This window comes from Aspergillus fischeri, genomic scaffold, assembly GCF_000149645.3.
Source record: "Aspergillus fischeri NRRL 181 1099437636252 genomic scaffold, whole genome shotgun sequence".
Lineage (NCBI taxonomy): Eukaryota > Fungi > Ascomycota > Eurotiomycetes > Eurotiales > Aspergillaceae > Aspergillus > Aspergillus fischeri.
Window position 1 is genome coordinate 973,100 of NW_001509768.1, and position 25,421 is coordinate 998,520.

A 25,421-nucleotide genomic window follows, 5' to 3' on the forward strand; every position below is an offset into this window, starting at 1 on the left:
GTTCTCGTCTTGATGGGCATTCTTGAACACCGTCCCCCTGGGTAAGATGTCATCATCTTTCTTGCTCGGTTACACCTCATTTGACGCTCGCTGCAGCTAAATCTTCCAGTTATGTTGGCTGATTGCAACCAGAAGGCTCTTCTTAAAAATGATATCTCATCTTCCTTCTTTTCCCTTTTCTTTCATACATTTAACTGCTGCTGACATCGCCCTGGGACATCTAGTCCACTTCAAGATTCTCAATCCACAATCCACAATCGATTCGGGGTTCGTAAGAGACTACGCAAACTTATGTTGAATATCATGGGCTCTGTGGGAAAAGAATTGCAACTGGCATTGTGATTCTCTGTCAGGCTCATACCACCATTCTCGCCCCCGATCTCCCCTTCCACTGGGACTCCTTGCAGAACCAGCCGTATCCTCCTGGAATTGACTGACGTGCACCTGTTAGCTCGGAAAACGGCAAAGCAGATGGGAGGATCCCCACAAGTCATCATAAATTGATGCAGCAGCGACCACAACAGCATTTCCGGCTCAGACGACACGCACTGTCGGGCACGAACCCATACTCTTCGCGGCATGGAGAGTGTGAGCTGGACACCTGGTCGCACTCTCGAGGGGAACGTTCTGCGCCAACAAACAGCGCCCAGTTGGTGAGCGAGAAGACCATTTCCCTGAGGTACATCATATTGATTGGGTATGCGATCACTCAGTTCAGTCAACGAGCTGCTTCGGAGACGACTGTTTTAAGAGATGTGCTCGAGATGTCATTGCACAGGTGCAACAGATGGTTTATATATTTTTATTCATCGGAATTGATCAACTGATCAATGCATCTCGAAGATCAAGCTCTCCTTCAGGGATGGGGCTGATAGCGTGCGGTTCCATTTAACTTTCTTTGTCTGACGACGCTGAGCTCTATCTTAATGGTAATTGGTACAGCGACGTGACACGAACAATAGAACCAGAAAGCCCATTCGCATCATATTGTACCCGGTTGCAGCCACCGTTCATAGTGATCCCTATTTATACACCTGATCTGCGCTGTGCGATGCCGCGGTAGTAATAAGACGGCTCAGGGTCGAGTTCCAAGTGAATATCAAGAGAGAAGAAATGGCAGATTGAGAATTAAAAGATAGGCAGATGCTACGGTCATCAACGATCGGAGAAGAATGGCGATGCAGCAATACCGTCAGGAGCCGTGAACAAGCGAGTCACGCCAGAGCTATATATCTGAAGGATGATCAACCACCACATGCGAGTTAAGTCAACTGACATTGGCCTCGAAACAGGACGGGCAAGATTTCATCATTAATAATGTAAGTTGTTCACTCCGTACTATCGGAAGCCCGGGAAACGCAAATCATCACAGAGTCTCAAGACATGCAGCTCTGACCTGATCGCTGCTGTCTCTGCAGTCTGCTCAGAAACTGCGTGGCTGAAATTGGAGGACTAGATGTGGCGCTGTGTTTTGGTTGTGGCTTGCATTGTTTTGTTTGTCTCATTTGCTTGTGGGGCAAAACACTGTTATTTACATAAGGATGGCGGCCAAGATGTTGTTTTCTTGGTTGGTGCCTGAGGCAACTGAGCTGTTGTCCTGCCAACTGCCGGCACTAAGCCACTTTAGGGGCATCACAACATAACAGCGGCCACTTAGCGTGCATCGCAGTTGCCCAAACGGTCTCATCGGCCTCGAGCTTTGGCTTTCTCCTCCATCTCGTGCGGTCTCCGAAACATTATCTATTACTCCCTCTCCTCCTCACTTCTTCCTCTGCCCTAGAGTTTATCCTTCTTAAACCCCTCATCCGCAATCTCTCCATAATCCGTCTTGTATATCATCCTCTTCCGTGGGCGTTGTTGCTTCTTATCTTTACCCTACTTGCATTGTGGGTTGAAACGCCATTCATCGGACAAGAGTCGACAGAAGAGCCAGACCATGAATGTTTAGATTGGATACATTGTCATCGTCCCTTTTCTCTATTATTCTAATCATTGACCGGCCGCGAGAAGCACTTCGAGCCGCTGCGGTACCCTTTTTTTTTTACTTTGCGAAGAGACCTGATCTTGTCCAGCCCTCACCCCATTCGGCTGTTCATTTATTTAAAGTGCATAAGCTAGCTGCTTTCGAGTGTTTGTCATCTGAAGAGCACAATGTCTGGACATATGGGCGGCCCCGGCCAGGTGATCGAGTATATCCAAGGTTCGTGCTTTTGTTTTGATTCGATCTGTGGAGGGAATGTCGTAGGAGCTCGACAACTTGTTTCGTCCAAATGAACTCCACACTGTCTGGCAACCTTTCTGACCACTTGAAATCGCAGATCGCCTGTACCTCGCTTCCTACGACTCCCCACCTGATCCAAAGGCTCCGTTCCCCTTCCCTCTCGAACAAGCCAAATCTCCCAGCAAACGATCCGCGCGAGGCCAGCCCCAGACGCCTAGCAAGAAGCGGTACCCCGTGTATTTCACCGCAGACGATACTCTTTTTTATAACTCTTTCCATGCAGACTTCGGTCCTCTTCATATAGGACATCTGTATCGCTTTGCGGTCCATTTCCACGAGATTCTTGGCGAACCCGCAAACAAAGATCGCGCCGTGGTGTTTTACTCAAAGAGTGATCCACGGAGTCGTGCCAACGCAGCATGCCTTGTCGCTTGCTATATGGTCCTCATCCAGTCTTGGCCGCCACATCTTGCCTTGGCCCCAATCGCACAGGCTGATCCGCCGTACATGCCTTTCCGGGATGCGGGGTACAGTCAGGCAGATTTCACTTTGACCATCCAGGACGTAGTTTATGGAGTATGGAAGGCGAAGGAACAGTCGCTTTGCAGTCTGAGCAGCTTCAGCCTTGAAGAGTATGTATATGGGTGACGGATGACCTTTCGATCCCGCACTGACAGGTCTTGCTAGATACGAGAAGTTCGAACGTGTCGACATGGGCGACTTCAACTGGATCACCCCTCAGTTCCTCGCCTTCGCCTCCCCGCAACATGAACCTATCGCACCAATCCCTTCCAACACCCCTGAATACGCTGCGTTGCCATCAACAGTTTCCCAGGTCATCTCATCGAAGCTGCCACTTCCATTCAAGAACGTACTGGCGCATTTCGCAACGCGCAATGTGGGTCTCGTCGTGCGACTGAACTCAGAGCTGTACTCTCCGTCATACTTCACGGCTTTGGGAATCAACCACATTGATATGATATTTGAAGATGGTACTTGTCCTCCATTGCCGTTGGTTCGAAGATTCATCAAGATGGCACATGAGATGATCACAGTCAAGAATAAGGGAATCGCAGTCCATTGCAAGGCCGGTCTGGGTCGCACCGGTTGCTTGATTGGTGCCTATCTTATCTACCGGTACGGATTCACCGCCAACGAAATTATCGCCTTCATGAGATTCATGCGTCCCGGCATGGTGGTTGGTCCGCAGCAACATTGGCTGCACCTGAACCAGGGCTCATTCCGCGAATGGTGGTTTGAGGATAGCATGAAGGAGAAGCTGGCCCAGATGCAGCCAGCACCGATTACACCCGGAAGAGCATCTACCAAGCAACGTGCCAACAACGGCCCGATTGCGACACCACCCAACAATAGTCACTCCAAGCGTTCCGCCCTTGGAGAGATTGACCACAATGAGGGTGCCGGAACGCAAAGTGAAGAGTACCTTCCTGCTCCGACTCCTGGCCAACCTCGCAAGTCCCATCGGAAGGACTCTCGTCATCATCCCTATGCACGCACCACGTCTGGAACTCTCCTTATGGACAGAGACATGAGCAAGACTGAAGAGCAGACCAGGCAGCGCAGTTCCCGTCTCAGTAATGACAGCAGCGAAAGTGAAGAGGAAATCCAACTGCGCATGTTGGCCAAGCGTTCCTCTCGATCGCCCGTGGCATCACCAAGCCAGCGATCCGTCAGTTACTCTGCTACAGTGACTGCCAGCTACACATTGACAGATGACATCCATGAGGACAGAGAGAATTGGGGGGAAGCTGGACATGCTGCACCGAAGACTCCCCTGAGCAGTAAGAGCGGGAGTGGCGCCATTCCGGTCACCAAAGTTCGTACAAGCCCTCGGCGAGTGACCGACAGCAGAAGCGCCTCCAAAGGCGTTCGCAAGATCAGCGGCCGAATCGGTAGCACAGGGAGTCCCACACGCGTCAAGTGAACGAGATTGCTTGTCTTTATCTTTTTTCCTTCGACGTGGTGGCTGACTTCTTCAACCGCTTTCTTCTGTCTTTCATTTTCTTGGTCTTGGGCAAGGCCATATTACATACCCCAGCCATGAATAGCCCGTCATCAATTTGCTGCATTTGCGCTACCATTAGTTTAATGATCCTTCTCATGTTTCTTGGTTATTCGCTGGAGTCCGGGGTTTAAAGCTTGACGGGTCTGGATTTGTGCGTTGTGGCGTATGGTTGCATTGTTGACGATCAGATGATCTAGACGTTGGCACCAAATCGAGCTCTGAAAACACGCAAAATGGTCATGGCGATTGTGTGACTTTCTGGTAATAGGGAGGGTTTCGATGAATGGTCGTTTGGCGATTGAGTCGAATGTGTGTGTGCATATGTGTATACAATCTACGTGGGACTGATAAAGTCGGTTCATAACTTTCAGACAAAGAGCCCCCGTGCCGTGTAGACTGATCAACATCGTGGGACGCCGGTGCAGTAGCACACCGAGAAAGTAAGGCACTGGTCCTCTTCATTCACTTGAGCGAACCTTTAAGAATCTCTACTGAGGTTCCAGGCTCGCATACGGGACCAACGCCGTAAATGGAGTCCATCCGATGAGCAACCGCCGACGCAGACCAACCGACCAATCATTTGAATCGGAAACCGAGTCCTTGCAAGGGTCAGAACACCGATTTCTCTCTCATTGGCAACGCCGAGGCATGTTCGAACTGCGGATCCACGTCTAGGCTCGAACAGCTATCGTCGATCCTATCGTCGATGACAACTTCAAAGGCCTCCATACCCATGGACGAAGCAACCTGATCCAACCATTTGTCCACTGGACTCATTTGTATACCTCCAGACAGAGGGAAGCTCACGCCGTCGTCAAAATCGCGAAATCTGGAGACGATGTGGAAGGGTATGATCCTGGGTTCGTCGAAGTAGGATTCACTCGGCATTGACTCCAGAGCCGATATACGAGACGATGATGACGATGATGATCCGTGCCCAGCGGGAGTGCCAGGGACGGCGTAAGGCGAGTAGTAGTTGTCGTGTCGAGAAACAATGAGATTGTGTAACAGAAGGTCTAGGATTTTGAAGCAATTTTTGGTGCCGCGCAGCACGCCGTTTGAGAAAGTTTGTGGCAGTGTAGACGGGATCGGTCCTATGAGGGATAATTTACCGCGGGTGTTTCTGTGACCCTGCACAGAGGCAACAAGACGTAGCTCAGATGCTAAACCGTGTATTTTCTCTTTGCACTGGTATAACCTCGAAATCAGCTGCTCTGTGTCCGAGGGCGATGCTGGCGGAGAGGCGTTGAGGTGCCGGTTGACCCGGTACATCAGGCCGGGAATCTTGACGACTTCCATAAATAATCGGTCCGTTACGTCAATAATTGCCGAGATAGTTGCGTTCGCACGTGGATCGGCCATGTCTTGTTTTCGTATCTCGTCGATCAGGGATTGCCACTCCGGCTTCTCGAAGAAGCACGGTTTGCCCTCGATAAACGCGGCGGCAGTGAGAAAGCTGCGAAAGGAAAGATACAGGCAGCGATCGAACCCAGTGAGATGGGATTTTGCCCCGCGCATGGACATCAGCAGAGCAGCTCCAGCGGCATGCTGAGCCCAGGAGTCCTCTCTTGTCTGAGAGTATGCTTCGAATAGGCTTAGTAAGATGGATGTGCTAACGCTTTCCCTTGAGCGCATGATCTTGTCATGCTTGATCATGCCTCCTAAGGAGACTAGAGCCTTTGAGTACATCTCTCGGCTAGATTTTTGCAGGGCGACGTCGTGATTCGAACGTCCCATGAAAACGGACGTGATGCAGAAAATAGCTGCATCCAGGGCCGGAGTAGTCCCCAAAACGTCCGATACATACACTGCCCAAGGAACATGGACGCGATATTTGTTGAGACCGAAAAAGCGGGGAAATGCTGTGAGGACGAAGTCACGGAATACTGCAGGTTGTTGCCGAGTCATGGACTTTGCGACTAAAGAAGGGAAAATCTGCTCGTCAATTGAATCAGGTGGATGTGCGAGACTCTCTTCTCTTCTTATTTCCTCGATCTCGTGCTCGTTGACTAGATCTGCAGTCTGCCCATATCGCTTCTTGATCACGGGTCCTTCGTCCATAAATTTGCGGACTTTTGCATAGCCAGGACACTGAACACCATATTTACGGCATTGAGAGCATTCGGGCCGCAACCCATCACACTTAATTGTTTCTGTTAGTTATCAAGTCGATAGATGCGGATTCTAAGCTAAAAGGAATTCAAACCTTGATGCGTCTCTTGATGCAAATCTGACACCCAGTGCTTCGTGGGACCCCAACCATGTTTGAGTATATGGCTGCTACATGCTCTCCTAAGGCTGGTACGGTGTTGTGCGTAGACTGTCACGATCGATATGACTTCAACGATTTCAGACGGAGCATCATGCAGGCGATAAAGGGGACCTTTTAGGATGGAGGAAAAATCACAAGATGTGAGTGATTGAGCGGTAGTTGCCAGGCTAGTAATGATCGAAGTGGAGAGAAAAGAGTTGCAAGAAACAGATATTCGAGTAGTTTCCGTTCTCTATGCTCTTTCTGTCTAGAGAGGTATTATTGTCCTCTCGTGAGGCTTGCCGGGTTTTCCTTCCTACTCGTTCCAGTTTCAAGCTTGAAGCAAGGTGAAAGGATCTGTTACTCCACCGCACTCGGCGTTCATCCTGAACTTTCCGATCCTGAGCAAGTTGAACAGGTGAAGAACCGTTCTGCTGGTCGTCAAAAACAGTAAAGCCAGGGACGGGCCAGCTGGGGGGGGAGGCAGCGAATGAAATGTCTTTTTGATCGAGATTTGTCTCAAAGGCGGTCCATCTCCGAGTTGTTGCTAGCTTGTAGAAGTGGACCAACGGAAGCGCTCAGCAAGCTTAAAGCAAGCCGTGAGCCAATAATTTGAATGACTTCCCACGGCTGCACAAGCAAGAGCCCGTGGAACATTAACGTAATCGGTAAGCGAGTCGGCCACGTAAGCGAGTCGGCCACCCGGTCAAGGCATATCCTAGAATTCTGATTTACATACAAAAAAGGAAGTTATTCCACGTTAATCTAACCATTAAAACGCGCTGAATTCAGGCAGCTACTCGATTAGGACATCTTGTACGTATATGTCCTAAAACACCACACATACTGCACCGAGGTGGTGCCCGACGGCGTGGTTGATCATCTCCAGGCCCTGTATCACCAGCTGCTTCCTCTAAGGCCTGAACATGGTTGAATGCCTCAAGTGCTTCCTGGATTGTGAAGCCATTCAAACCATTCATTTGGTGTTGGTTACGCTTCTGCTTATTCTTTCGTCTCTCAATGGCCTGGTGAAGTTGAAGGTTTTCATGTTCAAGAAGAATAGCACGGTTCAAGGCTATCTCTGCACCTTTACAGATGTAAGATATTGCTGTCTGTATTGGTGAGGTAGGAGGGTTTGTTTGAAGTAATTGAGAGATCACCGACTCATGCTTTTTGAATTGATTCAAATTTATCGGTGTTTTGGTAATCGTAGATGTAGTGCCTTGACTGCTGGGACGGCTGTCTTCCTTGTAAAAGATGAGGCTATCCAGAACCTGGTTAGGATTAAAAGGGACTAATCCTGAGGCTCTAAAAGCACTCTGTATATTCATCTTCTTGAAGGCTTGGGCGTGGGCTTCTGGGTAGACGTCAAGAAAGTCAACCTTATCAATATGGTGATATCCTGTTCGTACAAGCCGTTCAATGAGGTTACTGTAAGCTCGTTTCAATGGTGAGAAACAGGCCACATCCAAAGGTTGACAGAGATGTGAGGAATTTGCAGGCATGCAAATAGGAATAATATCATTTTGACGACATATATCATCAAATTGAGGTGTTAAATGAGAGTCATGCCCATCAAGAACTAAGAGGCTATATTGGCCAGTTCTTCGGTCCTTAATATAAGGAATAAAGTGTTCTTTGAGCCAGTGTTCACCAATTTCTCGTGTTGTCCATCCATTTGATGATATAGCAATTCTCCATGAAGCTGGAGTATTACCTTCATACCAGGCCTGAATATGAGTCTTTGCTTTCAACACTAAGTATGCTGGTAATGCCCATCCGGAGGCGTTGATACACTCAATTGAAGTTATCCATTCTCGATTTCCCGGTTGTATAAGAAAGGGCCTTCCTTCACAGGATGATCGTGTGATTACCTTCGCGGTAGCCACCAGGCCCATAGCAAAGCCGGTTTCATCAAAATTATAGATATCTTCATTGGCGATACCATAAGTTAATATAGCGGCTTGCACGCGTTTGAACCAGGCTTGAAGAACTTCAGGATCCTCGCATTTCGCCCGTTTATAATTGATTTGACGACTAAACCGACTTTTCAAGGAATCATGGCGGGAAATGAAGTTATATACCCATTTCTCTCCCACTGAGGAAGTTGTATCTTGACCACGTTGTTGGATCAATATTGTAGCCATTTCACGGACCTGGAAGTGCCTTGGCGGTGCACCACGTTGATCTAATGAGAGAATCCATTTAATAAGTGATTCTTCCTCTATAGGAGTCAACTTATGGGAATTGGCGCGGGTTTCCTTGCGAAATTTGATTCCATTCAAACGATCTTGAAGTGTTGACCGGGGAACTTCAAAGACACGAGCAGCTTCACGAACTGATTTGATTTGGCCATTCTGAATAGCCTTAACTGCTAAGGAGATCCTCCCCTCTCATTCCACCAAGGATTTTGATGATTTGGGCATTTTTCGTGGTGATATGGATGGCTGAATAGCCTTGGTTTCAAAGGGGTGGTGATTCTTGATGGGGGTGGCCGACTCGCTTACGTGGCCGACTCGCTTACCGAATACGTTACTCCGTATTAGTAAGTTGTGTCTTGGCTCGCCGAATTTTGTCGTTTGATTCGCTGTAACCAGAGTCCAGGGGCAGAGGTAATGAAAGGATCAAGACCCGCGTTGTCTTCGACGATCCCCACTCTATTGAGTATTTAATCGACTATGCCAGGGTCCCCTCATCGCATGAACAATTGTGCGTCTCGACTAGTTCCATGATAGTTTAATAATACAGGAGGCCATCAGCGGAAGAGATAGAGAGCGATGGAAGAAGAAACCAGGAGTGAGAAAGCAGTCTAGTGGCGTAGATAGTGGAGTTGAAATCCTCGAAAGGTGTCGATGGGTCATGATGGAGCTCGCTAAGGTAAGGTGGTCATATGAACATTCCGGCCTTTCCCCGATTAAGCCTCACCACCCGCGTGCCCACCTGGTCCAATCCCTTAAGATGCAGGCATCATGTCACACCGGGGACGAATTCTCGCCAGATTTTGGACTTCAAACAATGGGACCTCTGTTGGAACCTGTCAAGCTATATGCAGCAGCGTCGGCCAGGACGCCCTACAATTGACGCAGCGACAATGTCCTCGCTGGTGATTCTAGGTTCTGGTGCTCAAGACGCAATGTACTGTTTGCCAAAAGCGCCTTTGTCAGCGGAAAGACGATCTACTACTTGACAACAAAGACATTTGTGGAAGTTCCATTTTGGACCCTGGCCTGCAAGACTACCTTGAACGGCTCATTGCTTTGAGCTTCGTCGAGGTCTGGCGATGGTTCTTGCGGCTCGTCAATGACCTTCATAGCAACAAAGTGCCAACCTGGCTTCGGTAGGCTGTCCATCGTCGCGAGAAGCTTGAGCGTTTGTTGAACGTTCCATATTCCCTCCCGCGGCCCGCGGTAACCTGCCAACCAGTGTTTGATCCAGTTGCGCAGTCCCGGGTTCGTCGACCACCGGTAGGCTCCGACAACCGAGGGAAGCATGCCGTAGCTGTGCGTAAAAGACTCGCCGAACCGCGTGGGCGGTATCCCTGCTGCAATCCGACATATGGTGAGTGCGGTCCGCTCCGCATCAGGAGGAACTATTCGTCCTGAATCTGGAAGGTATCGCGTACGCGCCCGCATGCTCGTGCAGAGATACGCCGCGTAATTGACGGCTGAAGTGCAAGGGTCTCTGGCTTTGGGGAAAACGAGCGCAGATACACGGACCAAAGATGTATGATCAGAAGAAGATATCGTCAGATAAGCTCCGCTAATGTCATCATCCACGGGCACTTCGTCGATCGGTACGTCCGTTCGCCATTTATCCAGCTTGCAAAGAAGCTCGGAACTTTTGCTAGACCAGAAAGTATCGAGCTCGGGCTCCTGACGTTTCTGGATCTCCAATGCTGTTACCTCTTCTACCAACAGCAACATCCTGTCCCGTAGTTGCGACGATTGCTTCAAAAGCAGATCTAGCCATCGTGACAATTTCGGGGGCATAGTTTCCGGCGAGGTAACTGAGTAGTCTTTGTTATATAAGCGCAGCAAAAGTGCCATTCTCGCAAAAGACCTGATCAACAGCATTCCTGCCGGAGTCTGCCTAAGCTGTTTGTATCCGGTATTAAGGCATAATGCGGCACCCTGCATGTGTGAGCGCCATGCAAGCAAGGCGCCTCGCTGAAGCTCAAAATTTGCAAGCAACATGGTTGTGGCGAACAATGAAAGAATTCTATCATAATTCCACGATTGAACCGCAATGTCGGCCGCGCTGCTCAAGGATAACTCGGCATTCAAGCCCTGAATGGCCTTGAGACTATGATGAAAGGCATGACGGCGTAGATTGATCGAGCCTCTCGAATATGGCTCGAAACTCGACATTGTGAGAGCTGCTAGGGCCATGGCGGCGTTATAGACGTGGTGGGACATGGCTTGTGATTTGAGAATCTCTGGTAGAGGCAAGACTTTTGAAAGACCCGATAGATGACCGTTGGCAGAGTACTCATAATACGTGTAATCCTCTGGGAACTCGAACGCTCCAAGAAGGGAGAGAGATGAATTGTACAGGATACGGCGGGGTGAGAGCCCGGTTCCTGCGGACATTGGCGAGTATGGCGTCAAGTAGCCGTCGTGCATCACCATCAATGAATCCGAGGCTGTATCAAGGACATCGGGCCATGCAGGCGTTGAATGCCGTTGGTCTGGTTTTATCTCAGAGTATATTTCAGGATCAGAATCGGTCGGAGTGTCCGCATCTCGTCGAAAAGTTGTTTTTGTATCTTCCTGCTTCAGTTCCGCAGGAGAACATGATTCTGTATACTCCGACGACGGGGGAGAAGGTGGTCCTCTTAGGCCGATCGGTTTCCGGCCGCTGGAACTGGGCAATGTGCTGTTTGCCTCGTCATCTTCTTCATCCTTAGAGCTCGATGACCGCCCTTTCTTCCCTACAGGCCTGCCTGTCACTCTTGCAACGACGAGCTTCGTCTGGTCCTTGAAAGTAATCCTCTGAGCATATCCTTCGCACGGAAGGTTGATACGTCTGCACTGATAGGGTCGTCAGCATGTGGAAATGGACAGGCAGAAAGCCAACAATCCGAATGACGTTCGCACATTGTTACACCCCGGTTTCGTCTCATCGCACTTGAGTCTCCTGCGTCGGCACGTTAGGCAACCGGTTCGACCACGCGAGACGACATTGCGCTTTCTGACAGGTTTATCTTGCGAAGCGGCAAGGGGCATCGTAGCAACAATGAAACGGACGAGGTAGTATGGAACAGATCGCCTTTGAACTGGAGAGTACAATACTATTTAGACTGAAGTCCTGTGGACAGAGGGGGATCTGCTTCTGTGACTTGTGACTTGAAATGGTGATGCAACAAGCTGATGCTTATACAAACTCAGGCTCGTCTCTCTTGAGACATCGAAATCGTTCGAGCTATGTCAAGCTATGTCAACTAAACGCCTAGTCGAGTCTATCGGAAGGACGGCAAACACCTTAGGCGCAAGGGATCGACAGACTAGCGAACGATCCACGCTGCAGTCACCAGATAGGCCCCCAGATGCCAGTGGCCACGCTAAGCAGGCTGGGATGAACACCGACGGGAGGAATGTGACAAGTTCAAACTCAGTAAGTTTGTTGCCTCTTTTCTTTGTTTTACCCCCGTAAAAGAATAAGCGAGGGCAAACACAGTGATCGTTTGCTCCCTAATCTAGACTTTAAGTTCCAGCACTCAAGAATTTCGGTGGCTTGAACGTCTGTATTCAGGAGTCAAGGCCCAAATGTTTCTGCTTACTGTGGTACGCCGGAGGTAGCACCGCGCCATGCAAAATTCTTGTCTTACACTCTGACTTGCTTTCTTTCCTTTCTTTTTTCCTTGCTTTTGGAGGAGTGGCATAACCTGCAGATGCCCCAAGGGGCTCATGTCTTGGATGTATCAACGCAAATGATACCTTATGATTGGCGATTGTCGCTGAGATTGCCACTAACCACAGCATCCGTGCCACACTGCTGCAGATACAATGCTTTGAAAACATTTTCCCCTCCGAGAAGTTGACGAGGGTTTCCGGCCTCCAGCACTTGGCCGTCGCCCATTACGAGGACTTGGTCAAAATCGATAATGCTGTGTAACCTGTGTGATATGGCTATGACCGTACATTCGCTGAAGCGGTCCCGAAGGACAGCCATGATACGGTCTTCGCTTGCTTTGTCCAAGCTAGCGGTCCCCTCATCAATGATGAGAATTTTGTGTTTGCTCACCATAGCTCGTGCGAGGGTAATGAGCTGTCTCTCGCCTTGTGAGAAATTTCTCCCATTAAGTTCGACTGTGTCATCCAGCTTCCATTTCCTTGCACCCGCCACGTCATCCAGGATGGACTGCAGGTATCCCTCGTCATATTCTCCGTTGAAGTCCAGATTGAAACGTATTGTTCCATCAAGCAGTGTGGGATCTTGAGGGATAAAACTTATGCTCTGTCGTAGCTTTTCAACGGGAACCGCTTCAATGTCAACGCCATCAATGGATATGGATCCACGCGTCCTCGTCGTCAGCCGTAGCAGACTCAGTGCCAGTGAAGTCTTTCCGCTCCCTGTTCGACCGACAATAGCTGTTCGTTGGCCGGCATTCGCTCTGTAGTTGACACCCTTGAGAACCTCCTCCTCATCCAATGCATAGCTGGCTCCGAAGTTCTCAATGGATATCAATCCCCGTGTTGGCCAATGTTCTCCTGCACAGGCATCAAGATTAGGGGAAGAAACCTCTTGTGGGAGTTCCTGGATATAGTTCTCGATACGACGGTAACTGGCCATTTCCACTTCCAGAAGACTCGAGAGATAAACCAGATCTAGATGGTTAGTAACACGACCACTAACAGCCAGTCAGAAAGAACCTACAAAGTAGAGCCGTGCAGAGGCCGGTTGTGAGGGTCAAACTAAGACCAACAACAGGTGCACTTGAATGCGGCCGCAAGATGGCTAATGTTGCCGCCGAGCATGATATCAAAGCGACGAAAATGTCCATCCGTACTGCCAGCCACCTCTGAAGGTCACTGACGGCATTCCATGCCAGGACGTGGTGCTCAACTGCCGCGTTGAAGCGCTTCTGTAGCATTCCCTGGGCCCGAAATGCGTGTATTGTCTTGAGGCCCGACGCGGTTTCCGCAATACTGTGATGCAGAGGCGTGAGACTAGCGGCGTATAGATGCTTCACGGCGGTGGCTGCAAAACGGTACCGGTAGCCGACGTAGATTGCAAACCCGCACAGCACGACAGAGGGCAGAAAGAAGAGTGGTATAAGCGACGTCACCGTGAGAATTCGGAGGCCAATTGACAGATATGTCTCCAAAACTGGACGAAAAGTCCTGAACAGAGTGTCGTCTAAGCTTGCGATATCAGACGAGAAACGATTGATTACCTGTCCCTCTGGGGTACTCCAGATCCAGGTGTAAGTGGTGCCGAAGATTGCGGAAATCATTTCCATATGCTTGTCATGACTAGATCGCCAAGCACCCGAGTATAGCAACAACAGCGAGACTGCCAAGATCGCTACTTGCGCTGAACCGAATCCTGCTCTTGTGGTCAGCATTTGCCGTCTGACGCGATCAGAAGGGGATGTCATACCTGTATAAATTCCTAGGTAAAAACCATCCCTACCTTCCTCATCGTTTCTCACTGATACAGCACTCCAAATCGAGAGCCATGCTGGGAGTCCGATCTCCAAGGCTTGAGCTCCTACGGCGGAAATCACTGCTAAAGTGACGAATGGCCGACTGCCAAAGGACCGGAGGTATTTGAAGCCTGGAAGGGTTAATACCTGGAAATGGACAATATTGCTAAACTTACCATATCTCAAACTGCTCACGCGGTGAAAATCAGCACCTTCATTAGAGGCCTCCGCAGAGACCGGGCTCATCTCATCTCTGCCACCGGTGCTTTCAGAGGTTGCAGACACTATTTCAGAGGCTTCTGGCGTATCATGGAACGAAAGATCGACGTAATCACTGTCGGGCACGTCTTGTGTGCTTTCGGTGCTGAGATTCTTCTTAATTTGCGCGATTCTGCCATTCTCCACGTGAATGACTAGATCAGCCATCTGGAGTATTCTCTGACTATTCGTAACCATTATCATTGTGCGATTCCGCTGCTCCGATCTGAAGATGCATTTCGTCACAACCCACTCGAAGGTGCTTGGATCTAACCCCGAAAGGATATCATCCAATATGACGAGATTTGCGTTCGTATACATTGCTCGGGCAAGGGACACCCGCTGACGCTGACCCCCAGAGAGACTGTGGCCACCTTCACCTACCTCTTTGAGGTCGCCGTCCTTGGAAGTTGCAAGATCTTTCTCTAGCGCGCAATCTCTAATGACCCGCTCGTAGCGCTTTTGATCATATGCAGTCCCGAATACAATGTTGTCCCTGATACTGCCTCGGAAGAGCCAAGCTTCTTGAGATGCGTAGGCAATCGGCTCGAATTGTCCTTTGCCGAGCCCTATGCTGCCTTGGTTTGCAGAACCACCAAGCAGCAATGAGTGTAATAACAAAGTTTTTCCTGACCTAGTTTGCAGATGTTAGCAATTCTTTCGAAAAGCAGTGAAAGGGAGATAGGGAAGGCTGTACCCAGTATCACCCGTAATCACATTGAGTCCGCCTCTGGCAAACTCGACGTCAAGCCTGGCTTGAGTGTGATTGAACTCCCCGAGGACCTGCGCTGTGGAAAATGAGGGAACCCGCTGGTCTAATCTTTGTGCCTGCATCATAAGCTGGGTTTTGTCTGTGGCCACCGGGGAAGTCTTGCGGTCCATAAAGTCGCTTAATCGTTGCAAGCTCACCATCGCTTGCGCGTATTGCCCAGCACCAAGTACACTTAAGGTAAGCATACTCTTGATTATGTTGAAAACAGCGACAAGTGTAAAGACAATATCCGGCGCCAAAGGCTTTTCCCCTGCGAATATGAAAAGGCATAGACTGAGGACCATTGCCAGAAAGGAGCATGAAGAGGAAAGGCTTTCTGAGAGAATGATGACACGCATCTTCAGCCAGATAGCATCTAACTCTTGCTTCCTCTCATCCAAAATCCTTCTTATAAAAGACTGTGCGTTTCCCAGTATCTTGATCATTAGTAGAGCCCGTATGCTTTCACTTGTTCGTGTTATCCGCCTATCGGTTGCCCGCACGATCGCTGACTGAGATTTGGTTTGTTCCAATATTATGAATCGGGAAAGAGGATATCTAGTGACAAGAAGAAATAGCAGGCTGGGGATATAGTACCATTGCATAACCCTGTATAAGAGAATGGAGGCCGTGATGAGTTCGACGGGGACCATGAATGCCGTCATTGCGGTGTATCGAAGTGTACCCAACCTGTCAATATCGACTGATATAATGCTCTGTAATTGCCCAATATTAATATCTGCATCTGCCTCGAGCATTATCATTTTCCGATATACAGCGGCGATAATAAGAGCCTTCCAGTCTCCTATTGTGTGGGTAGCAAAATACTCGAAAGTCTGCATGCATAGACCACGAATAATCGGCGATACTGCAAACAATGTGATGGAGAACCAAGGTTGAAGCTTGGCTTCAGATGGACTTTGAAGGGAAAGAAGAAGCTGATGTAGCCCGACCGTCCCCACAAGCTCGAAGAAGCCACACAGGCCTGCAAATAGAGCCATTGTAGCTAGCCTCGTTCGAAACAACTTCCAGAGAATGAACTTGAAAGGTAAAGATTCCGGGCCACAACTTGCATAGCCTTGTTGCCAAGTCTCTACCGAGGCCTCGTTTTTCGGAGGATAAAGATCTTCCTTGTTGATGGAGCCGTTTCGTTCGTAGCCGAGTGTCACCAGGGGACTGACCCAAGTATAAAGCCACCATCTGGAGAGAGGCGAACATGTATCTTGAGGGTGATATGCACCCTTAACCGATGTGTTCAAGGTGGGAGAGAGAATAGGAACAAGAATCGAGCATGTAGAGCTCGCCACTAGCTGGACTATATCCAACGAGGAGAGTCCTGAACCTGACGGGGCTTGAAGCCATATCACTGGGTATAACCGCCGGGGTACATCTACTGTGAGATAGATGGCTAGACTGAGAAATGTTGCGTTTTTTAAAAAAAGGAGTCGACAAGGCGTTGGCGCCAGGTAGAGAGCTCGGAATAGTGATATGATTACCTGAGGCGTTAGTGAAGTACTTATTCATTTATAACTTGCCAGAATTTACCCAGAGCGAGGCTGTAATAATCCTTGACTTTTTATCCAAGGCCCCAGTCCACAGAGAAGCAAAGGAGGAGACCGCACATGTCACAGCCGAAAGAAATCCTAGAATTCCCCAGAGTATCTGAGTTGGGCTCAATGTCATTGGACTGGCCAGTGTTCGTCGACATGAAAAATGTACAATGTTGGCAACGTAAATGAGCATGCACAGCCCAGCTAGAACTAGCATGTTAAACTCAACTGAAGGAAAGAGAATCGGCATAATTGTCAGTATATGAATATGTTTTGAAGGAAGTGTATGAAGTGTATGAAGAGCAATGACTAATTGTGCGTTCACTCTTATAACCAAGGGCGAGACATTGACAACTGACGCAACAAAGAAACAGAATTCTTGAAGAAGTGCCTATTTCTTCTTGAACGGAAACAGGTTTATAAAGCAGTAAACACACTGTCACTCATAGATGATTCCCCTTGATCTTTACCTTTTGGCTCCACACAAGACTTGACCGGCCACATAGCACAGCCAAGAGCAGGGTACGCAGATAGGTAGACTCAACCTTGCTATACAAATTGCCCAATTGAGTAAGTTCAGAGTCTGCCATGTCTGAGCACTCCAACTTGTAGATCCCATCAAGCAGGAGGCGCCCAGGTGGGCAAAAAGACACGGGGCCAGATTAAGCTATTCTGCCATAGGGCCCAATGGATTGGTGCAAATTTTCCAGACTGATTCGCATCGTACGACAACGCCAACAACTCGTCGGTCATCCGCTAAGAGGGCTTAGTCTCAGAGATGTTGGAGGCGTGAAAAGAAGGGACGTCTTGGTTCTTGATGAGGTGGTCGTTCTCAGTTACCCGATTGGGAATGTCCACCGCTAGCGCCAACACCGAACTGAACATGGCACAAACATATCCCAGCAAGATACACGATGACAGAAAAAATCCTGACATATGATCTTGAGGCCCCTAATTCCTTTAATTTGAGAAATATGCCTGCTTTTCGACTGATCTTGTGGCTGTTCTTCTCCTCTTCAACTTGGCCTGCGGAAAAGTCACCATGAGACGCTGGCTCGCGGAGTGGTCACTTGCTGGTTTATTCGCACTTGCAAAGGGAGCAGTAGCAGAGTCAGAGGGCTCTCAAACTCAACTCTCCTGCAATTATGAAGATGGGTCGTTTACGACGTTCAGAAGCCATGCATTTCCTTCCCATTCGGTCCGGATCAAAGAGCAGAATGACGAAGTCTGCGACGCAGGGTCAAAGCAGTACACTGGATGGCTTGAATTTCACGGAAAACATATATTCTTTTGTGAGTTCTGAGACGAGTAGAGAGGTACTCTTGCTGACCATGTGATGGAAGGGTACTTTGACAGCTTGAATGATCCCTTGAGTGATCCGCTCACATTGTGGTTGACGGGAGGACCTGGCGTAAGCAGCTTGGTTGGTGAGGATTCTCCTCTGCTTGTGAAGAACTGATTCAGTGCGACTAACTAGAGATCAGGTTTAATGCTGGAATTAGGTCCCTGTCGCATCAAGACCGGAGGCAATCACACAGAGAGAAACCCTTCTTCTTGGACAAGAAACTCATCGATGATATTTGTCGACCAGCCGGTAGGAACAGGGCTTTCATATGTGGATTCTCGCCTGGATATCCCAACAACTTCCGAAATTGCTGCAGAAGATATGCATATCTTTCTGCAAATCTTCATGACGGAAGTCTTTCCTGAACGCCGACATACCCCTTTTCACATAGCAGGCGAGAGTTATGCTGTATGTCCCTTTTCGCATTGGAATTAGTCGGCCGTTTGCTCTAACAGTATCTTGAAGGGGCATTATATTCCTACCCTGTCACGAGAGATACTTCGGCAGAACCAGGTTCCTGAAACGCCAGAGATTTCACTTCGATCGATCCTGATCGGGAATGGCTATGTTTCGCCCCTCGACACTCTCTACGGATATTACGAGACTCTCTGCACGACAAAGCCAGGCGTTGACGAGCCCGTTTTCAACCAGACCCGCTGCCAGATCATTTCAGAGAAACTACCTAGATGTATCAGCATTTATGAGGTGTGTTATCGACATCCAGACGAGGTTCTATGCAAAGCCGCGGATGCAGTTTGTGGCGTCATAAAGGAACTGTACCACAACGAGTCACATGCAGGGGGACGTGATCCTTTTGATAGTAAGGCTTGGAATTGAATGCTTTCCAAACAACAATATGCTGATGCTTGCCAGTCACTCGAACCTGTGAAGTGGACCACTTGTGTTTCTCGCAAACCCTCGAGATTCAGAAATACATTAATAAGCCTAGCACTTGGGCCGCTCTTGGTGTTCCGGAAGCTGTCCGAAATTTCTCCATTGAATCCAAGGAAGTTGCTTCCGCGTTCGAGGCTACCACTGATCTGTACAGCAATGTCATGGATGATATCAAGTACACATTGGAGCATGGAGCGGACGTGTTGATATACAACGGGAACTTGGACCTTGCATGCAACACCGCGGGTAACTTAAGGTGGGCGGATGCTCTACGTTGGAATGGACAGGCACCGTTCACTTCAGAAGATCTGAAACCTTGGTACTCGAACGTAGGTGGTAGCAAAGTCAAGGCGGGGAGTTTCAAGGAAGTCTTCGCCTCAGTCCCCAACGGGGTCTCTGGCAAACAGCGCTTCGCGTTTGTCACGGTAGATAAATCTGGGCATATGGTGAGTGCAAATTGTGATAGCAGCTGAGTACGGAAGCTAACACAGCGCAGGTTCCATTAGATCAGCCTGAAGTGGCACTTGATCTTTATCAAAAGTGGTTGTTTCAAAAATCTTTCTGATCAGAAACCTTCAAATGACTGCCTTGACACTTTCGGTTGATACAAGAGGAATTTGCATGCCGCCAGGCTCGCCAGCATTATCCATGATGGTCGAACTCGAGCTCAATTACTAGACGGTCTAGACCTCACCATTCCCAGTTTCAAAACGTGACACTCAATTAATCCGTCCATTCTCAAAGTCTTCATCGAACTCCATGAGTCTTCCTGTGTGCTCATTGCAAGAAGGCTCACTTATAGATGGCATGAATACACCCGGACTCGACTGTTAAAGAGTCATTCTGTTGAATAGTTCAATATTCCATCTTCAAAGTGGCATTCAATTGGCGGATTGATAGATCACCAAAGCATGAATGCTTTCGAAAGTGACTGGTCCACTGACCGCGTGGAACTATTGAAATGTGACCAGCAAGTAAGGGGCGCACTCTGTAGTCTGATGTGGCTTGCAGATCGCCCAAAAAAGAGAGATGCGCGAGGATCGTTTTGGTATTATCCATGCACCAGAATGGGTAACGAATTACCAATGTAATCAATGAGATCTGGAATTTGCGACGATTTGCTTGACAGCAATCACCGGGCAAAAAAATGATCGCTGGTCCCACTGCTCCTACCCGAGCAAGTCGGATACCAGCAGAGCCTAAAGATTACAAGGGATGCTGTCGCTCAATCAGCACGGATAATTGAAGCAATCGATAACACTAATACAGGCCGTGGCGATTAGCCTCCTAAAGGGTATTGAGCGTGGTTAAGCTCATACTCCAGTTCCTTGCTTCCCTGAAACATAATCACTCCAGAAGAATGTCATCCATGAAACCTAAGTTGAATATCTACTCTCCGCAAAAACTGATGCAAACCAAAAATATCGTGCGCGTCAGATCTTCCTTGCTTGAACAGAGTCTGGCCAACCAGCTCTTTTGTGGGGTTACTCAGGCATCGGGTGAAGGCCTGGCCTTGGTCGTTCATCGCCTTTGCCGTCAACTCATGGCTGGACAATTCTCCTCAATTAGTATATGCTTCTCTTGATCGTTGTCAATCTATTATGTCCTGTCCTAAGCCATCAAACCTAGCCAATTTCTCTTGTGATGGTCCCCTCCGCTTGAAGGGCTGTTTCGTCTTCTCGACAGTTCTTATTGAAACCGACGTTGCGAACGCAGTCAGCGACTGGACATCTTACTCAACTTCGATATGGAGTCTAAGAAGGAGTCACTGGATATCAACATCTGTCAGTCATTGAGAGAATCGACAAATGATGAAAGAGCCGAAGCACCGGAGCCACAGATCTATACGCAGGAGACGCAGCTTGAGATAGGTGATGATACTGATGACGACGTGTATGCCCTGTGTTTCCCTTTATTAGAATATTCACACCTTTCGAGTTATTTGCAAGCAATATTGACCTGAGAAGCGTCTCTCCAGAGGTACGAGCGAGTGTTCCTGCAGACGATGAGGACATCCCAGTCAATACCTTCCGCGCCTGGTTCCTGGGGATAGTCGGAACTGTGATCCTTACAGCGTTGAACCAGTTCTTTCAACTTCATTCTCCACCACGTGAGTGTCTTGGTCAAAAATAGTAGCAGGAGGACTGATTTGGATTGTAGTATTCCTTTCCGCATACCTAGCCATCCTAGTGACATTCCCCTGCGGAAGGTTGATGGAAGCTGTTTTGCCTGAAAGAAAATGGAATATACTGGGATGGACATTTACACTCAACCCAGGACGCTTCAATCAAAAGGAGCACTGTATAGTGGCCATAATGGCGTCCTTGGTGACGGCCTTTGACAACGGGTCTCTCGCAACAGATGTCTACGTCGCTTTTGAGAAGTTCCTTCACGTTCCTATTTCCCTCGGATACAGGTTCACCTTTCTTCTCACGACGCAGGCCCTGAGCTTTGGCATTGCAGGATTATTTCACAAATTCCTCGTTGAGCCAGCAACCTGCGTCTGGCCGGGGGTTCTCCCGACTTGCTCCATGTTGTATACTATGCACCAACGGAACAAACAGAACGAAGAAACTAATGGATGGAAAATCAGTCGCATGAGGCTTTTTGCTGTGGTTATCCTATGTGGGGCACTGTATCAGTTTCTTCCCGGGTTCTTATTCACAGGCCTCACAACATTCGCCTGGATAACTTGGATTGTTCCCAACAATGTCACTATCAACCAGGTCTTTGGAGCCATTTCAGGAATGGATCTTCTCCCCATGACCTTGGACTGGAATCAGATCACTGGCTATCTAGGATCACCTCTCCTTGTGCCTACATGGGCGTTGACGAACGTGTTCTGTGGAAGTATCTTTTTCCTTTGGATCGTGTCTCCGGCATTACATTGGAGCAATGTTTGGGAGGGAATGTACATGCCGTTTTCTTCGTCGAAGACGTTCGATAATACAGGTAGAGTAATTCTTGGTACGTCTCTTAGGAGTTTTCTAACACATTCAAGGCAAACCATACAACACCAGTCGAGTGATGAACTCAGATTATTCACTAAATCAAACTGCCTATCATGATTATTCTCCCGTGTTTCTGTCAACAACGTCTGTTCTTTCATATGGATTGGGATTTGCCGCTGTGGCTTCAATCATAGTTCATACCGCTCTCTACCACCGTCATGAGATTTGGTACGGTCTTCTTGCCAGTATTGGAAAGTCGTCTGGTGAAGAGAAACCAGACATTCACGCACGGGTAAGCACCATGACCCCCATGTGAAATGCCACTAACAAAAGCAGTTGATGAAGAAGTATAAGCAAGTTCCGACGTGGTGGTATGGCTGTACCTTTCTAGCCATATTCAGCATCAGTATCGCTTTTCTCTATGCCTATGATACCGGTCTTCCCTGGTATGGTCTGATCCTGGCTATAGCGCTTCACGTAATACTCTTGTTGCCAACAGGTATCATGATGGCCTACTGCAACATCAAGCTGTCGACTGCCGTGATATCGGCCCTCGTAGCGGGGTATATCTGGCCAGGCAAGATGATGAACAATGTGGTCTTCAAGATCTTTACTCTTGTTTCATCAGCTCAAGGGCTCGGATATATCTCGGTCATGAAGCTTGCCCACTACATGGTGAGCCTTCCTTTCAAGCCGGAAGAACAAGGCTTCCTCTAACAGATCCAGAAAATTCCTCCTCAGGTCACTTTCGCGGCACAGTGCACGGGCATCATCGTTTCGTGGCTGACACAGACCGCAGTTAACGTCTGGGCGATGGGAAACGTCGAAGACATCTGCACCCCGAAAGCAAGTAACAACGTAAGTTCGGAAAACTCAAATATGGGACTGTTAAACTGAGGCATGGCAGTTCCTCTGCCCACTCGCTGCAGGCTACGCCACAAATGCCACCTTCTGGGGTCTCATCGGCCCGAAAAGACTCTTCTCGGAGGGCTCAATGTACCGATCTATGCTGTGGTTCTTCTTCATCGGTGCCGCATCCCCAATAATACTGTACCTTCTGGACAGACGCTTCCCCAGAGCAATGCTGAGAAAGGTACCTGCAGACCGCACCGCATACAATATCAGTTGAGATACTGACTGCAAGTAGATCCATCTACCCGCAATCTTCGCATCCACCGCATCGATACCACCAGCCACCGCGGCAAACTACATGGCCTGGGGTATTGTGGGGCTCTACTTCAACGGCCATCTCAAGCGCAGGTACCGACCATGGTGGATGAAGTATAATTACATCCTGTCGGCTGGACTCGATGCAGCGCTGGCAGTCGGCAACTTTCTCATCTTCTTCTGCTTGGCGTACCCTGGTGTTGAGCTCAAGTGGTTCGGGAACGACATCGCCGCGCGAACCGCAGATGGGCTGGGCGTGCCGTTGCGAACGGTGGAGCGCGGACAAACCTTTGGACCGCGGACTTGGAATTGAGGCGTGAATAGTGTCAGATAATGTTTGTTATTATTAGAGTGCTTTTGCAGATGTCTCGTAATCTATGCATTAGGTACTTTTGCTGTCCTGCTGAAATACGTATGATGTCAATGCATGCGGAGGTGGAGAGCCCAACTTCCCCACTTCACCTGGGGTAATAATCACCTGGATACCTGTCTATCCCATAGGAGATCTAACTAATAAATCAATGATGGCATTGTGCAGATTATAGAACACACCATGCTCAAGACTAGATAGGATTAAATGCGCGATTCATAAGAGGCAGAGGATAAAGAATATCGTCACTCCACTGCAGGACAACAGTGGTATGACATGGCATGATCTCTCTAGTCACGGAGTACACTATACTTGCATGCAGTAGCTGCAAACTATACTATGGAGATCGAAATAGGAGTAAATTGAGCAACAATTAAGAGCATTGATATCTTCTATCAGCAGCCAATGATCCTACGTAGATAGTGAGATTGGAAAATGGGCGATTCAATGTTCACGAGACCCCAAACGGGCCAAACCCAGATCCCTTGTCCAACCGCCAAGAGAGCTAAATCCGAAGCCAGTCTCAAAAGTCTCAGAAACTAGTCAACGCCAGACTTTCCCACGGCCAGTCAGCTCGCCCTTCCCGCCCTTGGCATGTCTACCAGGATTTGTTGTTCGGAGCCGGGGCTGAATGGCTGTGCTCTGGGCCCCTGTTGGAATGTGAAGGTACTGTACTTACGGAGTACGCAGTATACCATACTGGGATGCCTTGGAATTTAGTTCCACAACATATGGTCGTGGATCATACCAAGAAGAACAGAAGTGGTAGACGAGTTAGGCGGCCAGCAACAAACAAACATACTTGTGTCGTTTCATCTCACCTTGCAGATTTGCATTTGCATTTGCATTTGCATTTGCGATCGCCGTAGATGACTGTAGATAGATACTCTGTCGAGAAAGGATCGGATGGGCTCGTGTTGTGGTAATCCTGCAATTCACTGTAAATGGTCTGATTAAGGTGCACGCCAACTTTAAAGGCTGGATGGAGCGAACCCGAACCCCGCCATGAGTGTGAGGTGACAGATGGCGATCAGAAGACAAGACGCGATTGTCGAGTGGATGATAAAGAGCTCGTTCGGGCGCAAGTACGGCTTGACTAAATACCAGGTTTGAGTCTTCTTTCATTTTCCCTCTCTCTGTTCCATTTCATTCCGTATCTTTTGTCATCGTTCCGATCCGCGGTCGGTCGCATTCTCAATCCATCCATCATCGCCAACTACTGTACTCCCGTTTCTACGGTACACAAGCGGCCGATCCGTTGTTCCCAGCCGAACGCGCAGCCCATCGACGATTCTGGAACGGACTCATGGGACTGTCGGCAAGCGACGGAGAAATGAACAGTAAAAATCATCATATGGTCATCGTGCTTGGTATAGGTTTGGGAGTCGTCTCATTGATCATCATGTGTCTGCTGTGAGTTCCTTTCCCATCACTATCTACCAAGCTGCGCTATGCAAGTAAGGTAGCTAATCTGACAGATTGACCATCTTCATCAACCGCCGCGAGCGAACGCCCACCTTCAAGAAAAGCAGAAAAGACCACAGCGATAAGTTGCGCAGATTGGACGCAGTCTCGCCGATCCGAACGCTGGAAGAATGGTGGTCCAAATCGAAAGGTCCTCTTTTGCCCTCCGAAGGGGCGGATGGGCAGTTTATCTGGTACGTGGACTTTCCATCGCATGCAGCTTAAGCGATCACGAAGCTCGTCACCGGCTAACACCATCCTTCATCAGCGTCGTCTGTCTTGAATCCGTCCAACGCTCCCAGGAAATCCGAGAACTCAAATGTCTGCACGTCTTCCACAAGGAATGTCTGGATAAATGGTATCTGCAGGACCACTTCAACTGTCCGCTCTGTCATCGCGCATATTATGTTCAGGAGTCGCGGCCCAGTCACGACTTTGTGTGGATGGTATGACGGAGTCGCGTCTGCTTTGACGGTCGGCCGTTGTGGATTTCTGCTTCTTGTTCCTGCACGGAACCCGCGCTGG

At 48.8% G+C, this 25,421-nt stretch overlaps 7 protein-coding genes across 7 annotated transcripts, besides 4 other annotated features; 4 read left to right on the forward strand and 3 right to left on the reverse strand.

Moving 5' to 3' along the window:
* Window positions 1-2,151: 2,151 nt before the first annotated feature.
* On the forward strand, window positions 2,152-4,166 carry cdcA (phosphoprotein phosphatase CDC14; the record flags this gene model as incomplete). The annotated part of the gene is made up of 3 exons (XM_001263237.1): window positions 2,152-2,200; window positions 2,319-2,853; window positions 2,909-4,166. The coding sequence occupies 3 exons, from the start codon at window positions 2,152-2,154 to the stop codon at window positions 4,164-4,166; spliced, it is 1,842 nt and encodes a 613-aa protein (XP_001263238.1).
* A 690-nt stretch (window positions 4,167-4,856) lies between these two features.
* On the reverse strand, window positions 4,857-6,510 carry NFIA_065060 (uncharacterized protein; the record flags this gene model as incomplete). Its single annotated transcript, XM_001263238.1, has 2 exons — window positions 4,857-6,389; window positions 6,454-6,510. The coding sequence occupies 2 exons, from the start codon at window positions 6,508-6,510 to the stop codon at window positions 4,857-4,859; spliced, it is 1,590 nt and encodes a 529-aa protein (XP_001263239.1).
* A 656-nt stretch (window positions 6,511-7,166) lies between these two features.
* Window positions 7,167-7,199: a microsatellite.
* Window positions 7,200-7,406: 207 nt separating this feature from the next.
* Window positions 7,407-8,891: a mobile genetic element.
* Window positions 8,892-8,988: 97 nt separating this feature from the next.
* Window positions 8,989-9,021: a microsatellite.
* Window positions 9,022-9,677: 656 nt separating this feature from the next.
* NFIA_065070 (uncharacterized protein) lies at window positions 9,678-11,723 on the reverse strand (the record flags this gene model as incomplete). The annotated part of the gene is made up of 2 exons (XM_001263239.1): window positions 9,678-11,528; window positions 11,595-11,723. 2 exons carry the CDS (start codon window positions 11,721-11,723, stop codon window positions 9,678-9,680), a joined length of 1,980 nt encoding a protein of 659 aa, XP_001263240.1.
* Window positions 11,724-12,435: 712 nt separating this feature from the next.
* On the reverse strand, window positions 12,436-16,955 carry NFIA_065080 (putative ABC transporter; the record flags this gene model as incomplete). The annotated part of the gene is made up of 4 exons (XM_001263240.1): window positions 12,436-13,325; window positions 13,375-15,038; window positions 15,102-16,568; window positions 16,687-16,955. 4 exons carry the CDS (start codon window positions 16,953-16,955, stop codon window positions 12,436-12,438), a joined length of 4,290 nt encoding a protein of 1,429 aa, XP_001263241.1.
* A 1,086-nt stretch (window positions 16,956-18,041) lies between these two features.
* On the forward strand, window positions 18,042-19,417 carry cp7 (putative carboxypeptidase Y; the record flags this gene model as incomplete). The annotated part of the gene is made up of 4 exons (XM_001263241.1): window positions 18,042-18,132; window positions 18,190-18,458; window positions 18,516-18,870; window positions 18,924-19,417. The coding sequence occupies 4 exons, from the start codon at window positions 18,042-18,044 to the stop codon at window positions 19,415-19,417; spliced, it is 1,209 nt and encodes a 402-aa protein (XP_001263242.1).
* A 1,128-nt stretch (window positions 19,418-20,545) lies between these two features.
* On the forward strand, window positions 20,546-23,375 carry optC (small oligopeptide transporter, OPT family; the record flags this gene model as incomplete). The annotated part of the gene is made up of 8 exons (XM_001263242.1): window positions 20,546-20,708; window positions 20,923-21,054; window positions 21,105-21,896; window positions 21,946-22,187; window positions 22,232-22,570; window positions 22,622-22,753; window positions 22,803-22,988; window positions 23,043-23,375. The coding sequence occupies 8 exons, from the start codon at window positions 20,546-20,548 to the stop codon at window positions 23,373-23,375; spliced, it is 2,319 nt and encodes a 772-aa protein (XP_001263243.1).
* An 885-nt stretch (window positions 23,376-24,260) lies between these two features.
* Window positions 24,261-24,289: a microsatellite.
* Window positions 24,290-24,738: 449 nt separating this feature from the next.
* Window positions 24,739-25,348, forward strand: NFIA_065110 (putative RING finger domain protein; the record flags this gene model as incomplete). The annotated part of the gene is made up of 3 exons (XM_001263243.1): window positions 24,739-24,845; window positions 24,911-25,090; window positions 25,165-25,348. 3 exons carry the CDS (start codon window positions 24,739-24,741, stop codon window positions 25,346-25,348), a joined length of 471 nt encoding a protein of 156 aa, XP_001263244.1.
* Between the last annotated feature and the right edge of the window lie 73 nt (window positions 25,349-25,421).